This window comes from Pleuronectes platessa, chromosome 14 (genome assembly GCF_947347685.1).
Source record: "Pleuronectes platessa chromosome 14, fPlePla1.1, whole genome shotgun sequence".
NCBI classification, from domain to species: Eukaryota; Metazoa; Chordata; class Actinopteri; order Pleuronectiformes; family Pleuronectidae; genus Pleuronectes; species Pleuronectes platessa.
In genome coordinates this window covers 7928812-7942994 of record NC_070639.1, presented here as the reverse complement: position 1 = coordinate 7942994, position 14183 = coordinate 7928812, and the positions used below count along the sequence as shown (strand labels likewise).

At 41.4% G+C, this 14183-nt stretch overlaps 1 protein-coding gene across 18 annotated transcripts in view; it reads left to right on the top strand.

The window, feature by feature from the left end:
• Window positions 1–2480: 2480 nt before the first annotated feature.
• Window positions 2481–14183, top strand: part of mycbp2 (MYC binding protein 2) — a 59460-nt gene continuing 47757 nt past the window's right edge. For 15 of the 18 annotated variants that reach the window (XM_053439304.1, XM_053439298.1, XM_053439300.1 and 12 more), the window contains exons 1-5: window positions 2481–3313; window positions 5752–5827; window positions 10151–10366; window positions 12582–12735; window positions 12948–13144. In XM_053439304.1, the coding sequence (XP_053295279.1) occupies window positions 3042–3313; window positions 5752–5827; window positions 10151–10366; window positions 12582–12735; window positions 12948–13144 (915 nt within the window). In that variant the 5' untranslated portion in view covers window positions 2481–3041. The remainder of the gene's footprint in view (window positions 3314–5751; window positions 5828–10150; window positions 10367–12581; window positions 12736–12947; window positions 13145–14183) is intronic. The other 3 variants (XM_053439308.1, XM_053439309.1, XM_053439303.1) reach the window with 1 other exon arrangement.

Below are 14183 nucleotides of genomic sequence, written 5' to 3'. Positions count from 1 at the left end.
AACTCAAACGACAACCGGGCCTAAACCTGCATGTCATGTTGTCTGGGAGTGCCATGCTTTGTGCGATCAAAGGTATGAAAGGTGCATAGCATGCCTGGGTGTGACAATACCCAGGACTGATAAGTGCGCCCCTCCTAGTCACGATGACAGCACGGAAGGAATGCCGACTTCTCGCAGTGACAGAACTACGAGGAGGAAACACCACATGATCAATCACTTGCCTTTAACTGATCAAGAGGAATGAATGCGTGTGTCATCAGCTGAATAAAGCCTGTTCATAGAATTAAAGGGGAAAAGTCTACCACAAACTACCTCAATGAAACTTATTGGCATTACTGTCATTCATTCATTCATCATTCAATAATAATCTGCTGCTTTGTACGATACAGCTTTATGAACACAAGTGGAGATCACTGACACTGGGTGGTGCCAGATCCATAAAGGTGGAACTAACAATACTGATAATTAAATATAAATAATTTGAAACTGTTCTATTATGGTGAATGGAAGGGAGCTGTTATATCAGGACAACTAATTGTATTGATAAAATCAAACCTAAATAGATTTTTTACCAGCCCTCATTCCTGGATGTGTTCATGTCAACTTGATTTCATCGCCACCACTTCAGCTCATGTTTGTGTCCTGACCCATGATGACATCATTCTGGCCCACATACACCGCCAATCCTCCCTCCTTCCTCCCTCCTGCCACTGGACAGAGCTGTGACAACCAGGGGTTAACAGTGAGCCGCCTCTGAACGCTGAGAGCTGCATCTCCACCAGCTCAACGCCAAATCCTCCTCGTTTTATAACCTTCTATCTAAAAGGCCACTGAGGGAGGGGTGATGAATGTCAGCAGTTTGTTATCCAGCATATTTATGATGCTCTTACAACAGATTATTACTGCACACTCAACTAAAACTCCTCTTCACCTCTCATGTTTCACACTGAACATCTAATGGCGCGACCCCTCAGTTTTTATGCCCATAAGTTCTGCTGTTGCAGACTCAGTTGTCATCACTGATACATGCTCGTGCTCTGATACTGTGCATGATAATCTTCGAATGCTTCCTGGGTTGCTATGAGGAGAGACTGTGGACCGACCCCTCTCTCGTCATTGGACTATTGCAAAGCCTTGCAGCCAATAAAGCACCACTAGGGCCTGTGTAAATCTGTCACTCTCTCTCTCCCTCTCTCTCTCTCAATATATATGCTTCCACATATACATCCACATAAACCACCATTTTTAAAGAGATTACATTAGATTTGAATTTGAATATAGGAAGATCCAGTTGATTAAAGCATTTGAAAAATCCACTCACACGTTCATACCTGTTCTCAGTCAGACGTAGAGCATCTGTGTCATGTTATATGTATTTCTGTGGAATCTGTGCCTGTTTCCTGTGTCGCTTTGCAGGGTATTTTGGTCTTGACTGATATTTTGACTGAAGTCGCCAAACTCACAGTGTCTCCTGGTGCTCCCCCCCCCCCCCCCCCCCGCAGTGTTTCAGCTTCTTCTGCGCTGTTGTTTTCCATACTTATCCTCGTCAGTATGGAAAATGAAAAATACAAGTACTGTCATCATCATAATCAGCATCCTGCATTGCTGAGGCACTCACAAAATATTTTACAATTGGTATTTCCCTGAGTGTGAACCGTCTATATCTACAGTCTATATATTCTGTTTACATAGTATATATTGTCTCTATTTTCTATTTATGGTCTTCTGTGTGTTTTCTTATTCATTACTTTTACTGATGTCTCTATTTTGACTGTCCTCTTTACTGCTGTGACACAAATATAGTGAACTACAATGAACAGGTAGTGTTTGTTGTATCGCTAAGTGTGAACAATATCCTCAGTATTCTACATATTTTGTTGACATTGTAAATATATTTCCATTTTATATATATTCTTAATAGTTCCGTGTGCTTATAGGCTTGTGCGTGTTTACTTGTTTATTACCTTCATTGGTGTCATTATTTTGACTGTCCTCTTTGCTGCTGCAATGTGGCAAATGTCCCCATTGTGGGAATAATAAAAGATAATCTTGTCTACCTTATCTTATCTTACTTTTTTATAAAGCACAGCAGTGTATGTGTGGGCCTCGACTGAGGTCTGCATAGTGAAGACCACTATGACACTCACGATGATTGAATGTGAAGGAGGCTGCAGCGCTTGTGCAAAACTAATGAGTTCAAAGGGCATCACCTCTCAGTTTCTCTCACTGGAGGATGAAGCACAATGAAAACACTGACCATTATCATTATTGTTTTCATTATTATTCCAGGAAGCTGCTGTTAATTGATTGTAAGTGTGACTGCATTTCATCGCTTTTAAGCATCACACTGTGCCAATTTTAGACCAAACTGGGAGGGGCTGTGGATGAACCCTCTGCAAATTAAATATGCACAATCAAAAGTGTCATGCAACATAGAAAACAGCAGCATTGGTTTCTATCACGTGTCTGCAGTGCTGTCGTCCACTTCCACGGATGTCAAACAAGAAACATGATCATAAATGAAACTAGCCGCGAACAGGGGAGGTCATTGTTCGGGTAGAAATCAATGATAGCTCGGTTTTGCTCGTATGAAAATATCCCGGCATGCTAGCGACGCAAGACTCCGCCAGGGAGGGGAGGGATGATGGAGCTAAGATGGCAGCCCAGCTGAGGGTGCTGCCTCTCCGGGGTCAAGAAATAATCAAGCAGCGACTGAGACCCAAACAACCATAGGGAGGATTTTTCCCCTGGAAAATAGCGGTTCTGTTTATCCCAGCAGATATTTTGGGATGGCTCGATGAGACTCATTCTTCGGGCGACGGGCACCGTGTTGACGCTGAGGCTGGATCGGAAGACCGTAGTTGCGCCACCGGATTGGCTTCAATTTGCGCTAATAACCGTGGATGCTAATTGTGGTTTTTCCCCGCAACCCGGAGCGTAACATGTGGCGGATTTAACAATTGAGCGGACCCGCTTCTGATGGCTAGATGTCACCTGGTCGTGTCGTGTTTTGAGTGATATATGCATTGTTCTCCAAGACGATGATGTGTGCTGCTGCGGCAGCGGCCGCCGGCGGTGGGATCTTGCCCTCCGCATCCCCGTCCATGGGGCTGGGTGTCCGGGTCACTTCTGGAGCAGGAGCCGAGTTTTCAACCATCGGTACGGGCATGGGTTCCTGCCCGACGCCCGGAGCCCAGTCGGACTGTCGGACTCGGTACCAGCTTCTGCTCTCGGGACGAGCCCTGGCCGAAAGATACCGGCGGATTTACACCACCGCTATCAACGATAAAGAGCAGGGGTTAAATCAAGGAAGGTGAGTGATTTACGTGGGAAAAGGCAGAGATGTCTGCCGGAGCTGGTCTGTCATTTGGGCTGCTAACCGAGCTAACGACCGTAGGCTAACATTAACCCTTGCTAGGCGGCACCTCGGAGCACCAGCAACACTCAAATTAAAACATATGCATGGCTCGTGAGTTAGTTTAACGGGTGTCACTGCAGACATGGTTTGAAATGCTGCTTGCACACCAGGGGCTCCACGGTTTGGACGAACTGTTCTACGAGGGTCGGCTTTGCTAGGTAGCATTTGGGCTTTGACTTCCCTAGCTTATCCGTGTCATCTAAGCTAACATTGCTTTAGTTAACCCCTGCGCCGGGGATTTGCACCACGGCTGCTCTCTGTCCGTACACCGTGTTTCTGCCTAACATCGACTGACACACTGTAATAAACTGTAAAGAAAAATGTGCATTCATTTACATATCGCCATATAGCCGGAACAAGCTAGCTGGCTAACTGTCATGACAGCAGGTTGGAATTTTGTTTTGGGTAAATAGCTACTACCTAGCTAAACGTAAACAAACGTATGGCTAGGGCAATACTTAAATTAGCTTGTTAGCCATTGCAAACTCACATTGCTCACATTGTCATCACACTGTACACCACCTTACTGGGACTTTAATATAATTTTTAGCGGTGTATATTCAGGCCCACTACCCGGTAAGGTATCGATAGCTAGCCGTTCGCATCAGCCCTTCCCCTGGTTATGCTAACGTTTTACTTTGGTAGTAAATCAATGTGTTTTTGAAGCAGATCTCATACAAAATACTGCTCTTTACATGTTATAGCCATGTTTTTGGAGGAGGATGAACTCATTTGTTTTTTACGACACGAGCGGTAAATGCAGTTACGTCATTGTCAGTCAGGTTGTAGTGTTGAGTAGCTGGGTCGTTGCAGCATCCTCCTCCCTCACAAACAGATCTGTTTTGCTCAGCCAGCCATTTACAATGCCTGCTTCAAAACGTGGGCCAGCACACTCACATCCACATGCTAAAAGAACAAGTTTGGGCACGGGGACAAATCGAATCCTATCAAATATACTTAATTGTCCCCATGGAGAAAGCTGCAGAACAGTACATTGTGCAACAAACAACAGTAAACAAGGACATATCGTGTAAGATCCAGAAAAATAATGCAGCTTGAAAGTGAGTTGAAGATAGCACCTGCCCTAAATACAATTTCAAAAGATAGCTCACTAAAAGGATATAACGCATAAAAGATAAAAAGAAACCCTGGTATTTAAACCTAAAAACCAGAGTGTATAATGTGCTAGACAAAGTGCAAAAGTTACTGAAATACATTATGTGATGGACGTTGTGTCTTACACTTAAAGGCTCTGTAACGTCTACCTGAAGGTAACCAGTCAAAATCAGACAAACAGAATGCGTGACGGGTCATTAAGGATCCTGTGTGCGCGTCTGGTCACAGAAACCGTCGTAGATGATCCGAAAGGGAAGGATTGTCCTTTCTGCCCATCACCTTCATTTCTGCCTTTGACATGTTCTCAATTTTTTATTGTAGCTGAACCGTCGGAACAAACCCTGTCGCAAAATGCACTCTTATTATAATTAATGATCTTGAGAAAGAGGAACACAAACTGTAATTGGGACACGTGGGAGACAAAGTTTGGGCACCTTCAGTTTTTGGGGTTTTTGTGGCAGCTACCGTCACAGGAAACATCTGCACAGATGGAGGGAGGAAAGGATGCCACCAACTATCTGTGCATTTGTGATTCAAATCTAATGCAGCAAGTCATCAAAAACGAAACCAAAGCTTCAACAAGGCAATGATTCACAGCACACCTCATAATCCACCATGAGCTACACCAAGGTTCACAAGCTGAAAGTATAGGGATGACCCTCGCAGTTCCTGGACTCAGATAGATATTAAACATGCTGTGTGTGCAAGACGGCCTAAAAATATCTCAGCCCTTGAATTGATCTGCAAGAAGAAGGAGTGGGCGATAAATCCTAAATCAAGAATAAAGAGGCTTCTACTGCAGAATGGGTTTGCAAGCTGCGATATCTGCCAGAAATAAACAAAATATGTAAATTGTCCTGGGATGATATCCTGGGGTCTGTCATAAGCGTCATTAAATTGATGACTGCTTTTATCAATGGTGTGCAGACTTGGCTGGGGCAACTATCTAGCAACACAATGCTTCGTTCATTATGATACGTTGTGACATAATTTTCCTGTATTATAAAATTGTAGCACCTTCCATTTGGATATTACATTTAATTTAATATCATTCCATCATAATAAAGTGATTAACTGTTCCTTTGCCCCACTGTTTTCCATAACCAGCTGCATTCTTAATAAACTTTTCAGTGTTATGATAAAATGTTATTGTTTTACTTGTTACTTTAAACACACATTATAAATTGAAAGACTCAGTGATCACTTTTTACTTTCAGGGGAAAAAAGGCTTTGAGTAAGAAGAAACTGAAGAGGCGACAGAAAGTCAAGTCAAAAGTGAAATCAAGAACAAAGGTAAGACATGTTTTACTGTCAAATAAATAACACAATTCAACACTTTCGTTCCGTGTAATGGTATACAATTGCAATATTTACATTCAGATATTAATTAAATAGTCTTTTGATGGCTTTTAAGGCCAAGGCTTAACTGTACAAGGCCCTTAAAAACTGTGGAGGTAACGATTGCAATGTTGAATCACAACATTACATTCAACATCCTCAGCACTTAAACCATATCATAGAATAATCTTTGACAAATGGCGATTGTAGTATTTAGCTTTTTGAAAATGAAAACATAACTATTTTTATTCGCAACTTTCAAAGCTGTAGTTGTGCATTGGTTATTCCTTATAGCTGGTTTGACTATTTAATTAATTTAACTGATTGGAATAAGATTAAAGAGAGTTAGATTATCATAAGTCTCAAAGATGCTTGGCAGAGTCATCTTCCTTTTTTTGGTGGCATTGGTCAGGTGTCAGGAAGCTCATAGACACATGAAGCCAGAGATTTGGACAGACACAAAACGAGACAAATGGGAGTGGCTCTGGCTTGTGCACGATGTCCTGTTGCCGAGCGACCTAATGTGTTCCACGTTTCCACGGCAACAGCTACCGGCCTCCATCTCCCCCATCCGAAGTGGGAGCCCTAGTCTGTGTCAGAGGATGTGTTTTTTTGTATCTGCTGTATACTTGGCATGGAATACATAGGTTGAATCGTCGAAACCCCAATTTATGTCAACATAATCCACTAAGATTACATCGACTCATCCCGTTGTTGTTTTCCTCAGAGTGAGAGAGCAGCCTGCTCTATGGTTGCTCTGTAATGTTGTTAGTCACTGCTTGCATTTAACCTTATTATATATATTTTTCCCAGCAGCTTGCAGACATATGCTAGAGAGATGTGATATTAGATAGTAACAGAAAAGGACAGTGATTCAGTGTAGAGTGAGCTAGTCAGTTATTTTCTCTTCAGATTGACTTGCTCAGTGAGTTGAACATTATCAGATATTATTATTTTAGGGGCAGAGAATAGACCCTGAGACAAGGCAGGCAGGCAACCAGGCATAAAAACATGGGTAGTTACACAGGCAGTCATGCTGTATTTGTATGTCTTGTCCTCACTCTTGCTCTGTCATGCCTCTCACTCCGACACAGTCAGACAAGAGTGTGATTTCAAAGTGCCTCCTCTCCACCTTTTTTGTCTGCCTCTGTGTCTCCACACATCTGAAAGTGGAGGCAGAACAAAAGACAGAGCATAAACACTTATCATCCCAATGAAGGTGGTGATGTAACGTCTAGTGTTCAGGGACATGAGTGAATTCTCTTTTTCATAAACTATAATTATCATTGTAATGTAATTCTACAAAATTCTACATTTAATAGAAGAACTCGTCGGATGACCAATGGTTTGCCCGACGACTGTTAGACTTGATTGGCTGTTTCTCTTTCAAAATGGTTTGGCACAAACCGCTATTATTAAGTCATAAGGAAGGGGATGCCAGAAAGAGATAAGGAACAAAATCGGATTTCATCATTATAATTTGATAACAATGCAGCAGTTTAGCTGTTGCAAGAAGGCTCACATGCAGTTTTCACAGGATTTGCAAAATTGGTTGTTGTGCCAGTAATCCCAGTTTCCTTCGGCATATCTGGTGCTCGATTTATTGGGGGACTTGTCACAATTTGGAAAATGACCCCAGAATCAAATTTTAAACATCATGCTTGCGTTGTGGTAACTCGTTAGCCTAACGGTAAAAGAGAGATGTGCGCACACAAATATTATTAAGATTCAAAGTGTCCTAATCTGCAAAAACTAAATAAGGTTAATGGATAATGATTATTATTGTTTTATTATTTCTTCTTTTATGGGCTATTGGTATTTTTGTGGTAGTGCATAAATAATGATAAAAAAATAGCGCAGCATTTGAATACTGATTTGGACCTCGATTACCATGGCAACAGTCTAAGCTAAGCACATTTAGGACAGACTCTACTAGATGTAGAAACACATGAATAAGACAAGTTAAATCAAATTAAATGGTATACAACTGTATGTCAATATGGATATATACACTCTAACTGTTGAGTTAGTTTTTTTGGTTGTAGTATCTGGAAAACTCTTTACATATGAGGGGTAGAAGTCATTGTGGGCATATACAGCTTTAACATAACACTTGAGGAATGTAGCTTCTTTGTCTTTGAGAAATGAACCTACATTTCCTCTTAATCTTTCAGAGGAACTGATGACAAACTTGACTTGAACATATGGAGAGTAGCGAGCTGCTGAAGATGTCTTAAGTGTGGTCAGGGGCTTCTTGCCAGTCCTTTTCCAAAGCTTTTAGATGGCCATTAAATAATAATTTCAGCACAGGCAGAAACACAAAAAAAACGATCAGATGAGCAGTAGTAAGAAAAGAATGTGAACTCTGTGCAATTATGTCGTTTTCTGAATTAACCGGGTCATAAAATGCAATCTGATGATCTAAGCAAGAAGTATTGACAAACACATTAGTCTGAAGTTAATAAAGCACAAACGGTTATAATGTTCTGTTTCTTTACTGAATATATTTCTTAAACATTCAGTACTGGTGGAAAAAACAAGTGAAGCCTTGGATTTAGCCACTGGTCAAAACCTCTATTGGCAGCAAAATCTCAAGCAAGCTCCTTCTGTAGCTAATAGCAATTTTGTACCGTTCCTCCTCACAGAACCTCTTCAGCTCATCCATTTTCTCAGGATGTCTGCTCTGAAATGCTCTTATGAGGCTATTCCACAGCAGCTCAGTGATTATTTATTTTTATATAAGTAATAATCGACTATGGATTTTAGCTTTAAATGCTTTCAAAAAAGGAAGACAACCAAAATATTGAAAATCAAACCACATAGGATCTTAGTAGGGCCCCCCCTGGTATGTGCCGGTTAAAAATGACTGATCTTCCTATCTTAGTACTTTGGTCTGTATTCTGTTGCATGCTGCTTTGGGTTTATAAAGCATTTCTACATTTTAGATTTAAGTGCTCTTTCTGGGCAATCTGCTCCTCTGTGAATGCTGTACAATCACTTTGTCACAGTTGCTACATTAGCAGCAAGCAAGAGAGCGGTAGACTGCACTGTTAGAGGAGAGGGAAGCTAATATCCTCCCTGGTGGTTTGAGTTGAGAATGAATAACCCCTCTCCCCCAAATAGAGGACATCACTCTCTGATGATTGTGATGCCAAAAGCGCAGCACTGAAAGGGAGGCACAATCGATCAATACGGTTCTCTAGAGGTTGCCCCAGGACTGTAGTTAAAAAAGGCCTTGTGTGGCCTGATAGGGAAAAGCTTATCAATTAGTTAGTTCATCAAGTTTCTCTGTGGAGTGTACTTCCTGTAATCATAATGATTATTTGTACGTAAGCATTTGAGCTTTTCTGTAACGGTTTTAATGTACATTTCCCCCGATGGCTTTTCCAGCTCATTTATACCTAATAAAGTTTGACTCAATATCACAAATATCTCACAGTTCACAGTACTGACTTTAATCAACTCTTCCTAATCAACTCTTGATCATTTAAAAATACAAATGTATAACATAACAAAATAAATATAGTATAAGGATGACCCACATTTGGTTATCCTTGGAGTTGATGGGTAACAGTAATTCAAACTGTTGTGTGAGTCGTCATATTGTATTGGTGAAAGCTGTGTTGAGCTGATCGAGAAATGTTTAAACAGTTATTTTGCTTCTGGTCAACTGGCAAACGGCTAACATCTGTCGAGAGTCCTTTATGTTTATATCTGGGGCCTTGGGCCTCGCAAAGCCTGATGAAAAATTGCTCCACCTATTGTGATCGGTTTGCGTCTGCTTTGGTCAGGAGAATGCTGATCGTTATCATCTTTGCTTCTTAAGTAACAGCATGACTCATGAATACAAATCAATTTGAATAACTAGTCTGTTTGACATTTTGTATTATGGCGAAAAAATTGACATTCTTGGTCAAGATTGAAAATAGCTGCTTCTGTCACTGAAAGCTCCAGTTATTTCCCCCAAAATTGATCACACCTTGGAGATATCTGAAAATGTACTAAAATCACTTTAGTCTTTTTAGTGTCTTATTTTATATATTTTATTTTTGTTTCTTGAAGGCACTATAACAAATTTAAGTTTCAACAAAACAATAAAAAAATTCTGAAGGTTGACTTGTCAAGGGTCAACCATAGGCTTTCATCCTCTTCATAAATAGGCCTGCTCATAAAATTGACATCAGGGGGTTTGCTGTATTGATTATCAGTACTTGCGGTTAGCAAGAAAAGGTTTTGTTGACCTTGCTGACTACCTCCACTTCCTGTTTTTTCCCACAGGCCGAGAGTATAGATGGAGCCCTCTGTGTGCCGGACATCAAGCTGCACAGCAACCCATCTGCATTCAATGTCTACTGCAATGTGCGGCACTGTGTGCTGGACTGGCAGCAGAGAGAGGCCTCCCTCGCGCTGGCCTCCAGGAGCTCGGCGCAGAGTGGCGACTCAGACAGCGAGGAGGAAGAGGAGTACCGCGAGCCAATCATCAAGCTGCCAAAGGTACGAGCACAGGGTAGTATTGGCTGCTTACACGGTGGTAGCAGCGCTTGGTTTCAAGGTGTGAGCCAGCCTGTGCTCTTTATCTGACGGTTACACCAATCCTTTATCCCCTGGGGTTTGTATGTAGGGCTCATCACTTTTAATGTTATGATAATTTACATTTTGCCTGAGGTCTGAAACTCCTATTCTGTGAGGAATACAGCTAGTCCTGCACTATTTCCTCCAACTCTGTCCTCTGCTCAGCACCTGCTGGTTTATTTTTCTTACCGAGGATCAGGGCAGTCCTTTTGTTTTTATTGTGAACCATCCTTTAATTGTGGGAACAAAATTAAAGAGATTTATCTGTAAATATCTTTTCTAAAAGTACCTGCCAGACTTAAATTAGCAGTTTGACACATGCCTTAGGTATCCTTATTAATATGTATTAAAGATCAGTAAACTTTTCTATTGATGTCTTCTTTGATAACTTAAAATGAAGAAAACTATCAAGCCACAATGAAGAGCGAAATTACAGCCCCAAAGCATATGAAAAGCAAAGTGTCAAATGATTTTGTCAAGCTCAAATAAGAGTAGTAAAGTTAAGGGAATAGTTCACCCAAAAATGATACTACACTCATTATCTACTCTACTCATTTACATAGGGATTTAAGCCTAAATAACCTCCGATATCTTCCGACAAGCTGCATTCAGTGACTGTCAAGAAATGCTAACGTCCACTAGCGTAGCAACTTCTGGTGGACTTTTATGATCGGTGGTGTCATCCAAGTGACACCACCGATATGTCCCATATCAGAGCCAAACTGGTGTTTGAATGGCAGAGGCCAATCGCTATGTATGAAGTCCTCAGAGACATGATTCTGGAGGCTCGAAGACACAGATCTGTTTAGATTTCAAGCAGGCTAAATATTGATGAATGGGTGACAACCACAGCCATTTGGAGCACAGTATGTGCTGAACGTGTTGTAAAGAGGCGGAAACCCAGAAAGGCCAGACCACAGTAGCTACCGGTTTCTCCTGTTGAAAGACGGTGTTGTGTGTGACCCCCAGTTGCCAGTCTGTGATACAGTATGACAACGACTGCAAGACTCCCAATCACAAGACAGCAAGTCATGTATGGTGAACTGCACAGCGATCTGACAACTTTGAATTTGATGTCGTCTAAACAAGGCATATTTGAGGCAGCAGGGGAACAATAAATGATGGATATTGACAGCACACTTTTTGAATAATGTTTTTGATATACATTTCTTTTTAGAGAATCGTATGTTGATTCTAAGTTGCATTGTCTGCCCTCTGTATATTTTGGTTATCAGGTAAATGCTGAGATGGACTTAGGTCATCATAGTGAACAAGGAAGTCTGTTCAGTTTTATCCTCCTAATTGAAAGTCAAATTAAAACAGCTGCTGATTACACTATATTTAAGGGGATTTAATTATATATTCTGCTTAATTACATATCTACCAATGTGTATAGGATCTTGTGTGTGTCATTTGACATGACAAGATTATTTAAATGTGTTGTACTTATCATGATATTTCGTTTAAGTTTGGCACAAATTTTCTACTTTTATTTACTGTGTTTTGTTTTTTGATTAGTTACACGCTCATGCTAAGGTTTTTACTGTTACACAACAAGGAGAGAGAGAGAGAGAGAGAGAGAGAGAGAGAGAGAGAGAGAGAGAGAGAGAGAGAGAGAGAGAGAGAGAGAGAGAGAGAGAGAGAGAGAGAGAGAGAGAGAGAGAGAGAGAGAGAGAGAGAGAGAGAGAGAGAGAGAGAGAGAGAGAGAGAGAGAGAGAGAGAGAGAGAGAGAGAGAGAGAGAGAGAGAGAGAGAGAGACTTTTCTAGGCCAAACTGCTTTGACTTCCTCCCGTCTCCACACACTCAAGTGGGTCTCTCATTGTAAACAAAGTTAATGGTGAAGTCAGTGTTAGTAACTGCACTACCAGCCCCTTGATAAATGGAGAGCTGCTTTAGTGTAGCACGATGAGATCAGGCTTTTCAAAGAAAACATCTACTCCAAGCTCCTGTTAATCAGTTCTGTTTCATTACAGTCCTGCCATACATCTACTTCTCTGCACAATGTCAGCATGTTTATTCTTCAAATACTCCATAAAGTAGTATCACAGCTAGTCTAGCTCGATATTGGCTGGGGAATGTTAGCATGGGGTTCATGAGCTCATAGCAATCTGCTTTTTGTCTGTGTTTGTTTCTGTAGATCATTGGCATTGGCCTGTGTGGGGTATTTGAACTGATAAAAGAGACCCGGTTCTCTCACCCCTCACTGTGCCTGCGTAGCCTGCAAGCTTTGTTGGACATGCTACAGGGACAACAGCCTGAGGGCTTTCAGACTGAACCTCCTGATGTGCTAGGTAAGCTTGAAAATGTATAAACATAAGAGTTTAATTAGGTGCATATGTTCAATCCAATCACACAAGCTTAAAATCGTTTGCACATAGTTCGTTGCAATGGTTAATTGGACCACATTAAAATGTTTTCACAATTTTCAGTTCCGCCTGAATCACGTACATACTTTTTCTCTGCACATATCTCTAAGCTCTCCTCCCCTTGTACGCTTCCTCAGAGTCTCTTTTCCAGCTTTTGTTGGAAACCACAGTCCGGAGCACAGGGCCCAATGACCCGACAGGACAGGCCATCACTGCCCTGTCCTGCGCCTGCCTCTTCAGTCTGGTGGTGGCCTGGGGAGACACCGGTAAAATCTTGCAGGCTGTGTCTGCCATCCTCACCAACAACGGCAGCCATGCCTGTCAGACGATACAGGTAATTCACCAGTTTACATCAAGTAAATTAGACAGCACTATTTTATTTGTTCTTTATGCAACTCTGGAATTCATGTGAAAAATAAAACTGGGGGTGCTAGGAGAGCAGATACCTTTTACTAAGGCTAACCCACTATCATGCCATGTTATGCCCCACCCCTATACAGCATTTTATGGAAATCGTTCAAGTAGTTCTTGAGTAACCATGCTGACAGATAATGAAAACAAAACCTCCTTGGCAGAGGTAATAAGACACAAGAGTCAGTGTATTTTGTTATGTGAGGCTTTACTGGCACAAAAAACTTTGCATAATCAAATGTCATCATCTAATCTTTGTACTGATCACCTGTTCAGACTGTTTCAGACTCAACAAACACAAGGGAATTCCAGGTGGTCCTGTTGCCTGCAAAAACTGAAAAGACATTCTTTTTTCATATTGGTTGAATCTGACGTGTTATGTTTTCTTAACCAACTCCACCAAGAGATCTCGACCTTTTTATTATCTATCCATGTATTTCTGCCAGATAAGTAGCAGTGCATCAGACCACCAAAGAAGCTTTTGGGTAGATGTAGTGACCTCTGGCTCCTCCAAGCATTTCCTCTGTGCAGTGAGAGACTCAGAGTAGTGTCTGGACAGCACAAATTAAGTTTCGGAAAATGTCAAGCCTCTCTGATTCAGTTTGATTATGTTACCCTGCCTGCATTCTTCCGCCAATTAGCTGATCTTCTGTTTGCTTGGATCTCTAGTTTGTCTTCTCTCTCTACTTTGTTTATTCCTCTTTGCTTCTGCCTTATATCAAAACTGCTGTTGTAAAATGTTGGGAGAAACTTACCACAGTAACTACTTATTTCAGTTCTGTTCGTCAATGAAAATGTGTCACATTTACCTGCTAGTCCAATACTCAACCAGGGTTGCAGAGGGGGTTTTATTCACACATTTGATCTCCCACAGACATAGACCTGTGTTTTTTTTTCTTTCCTCCTATTTCATCACTTTTCAGATAGTGAATGGACTGTGATTCACCACAATGGCAGGCAGG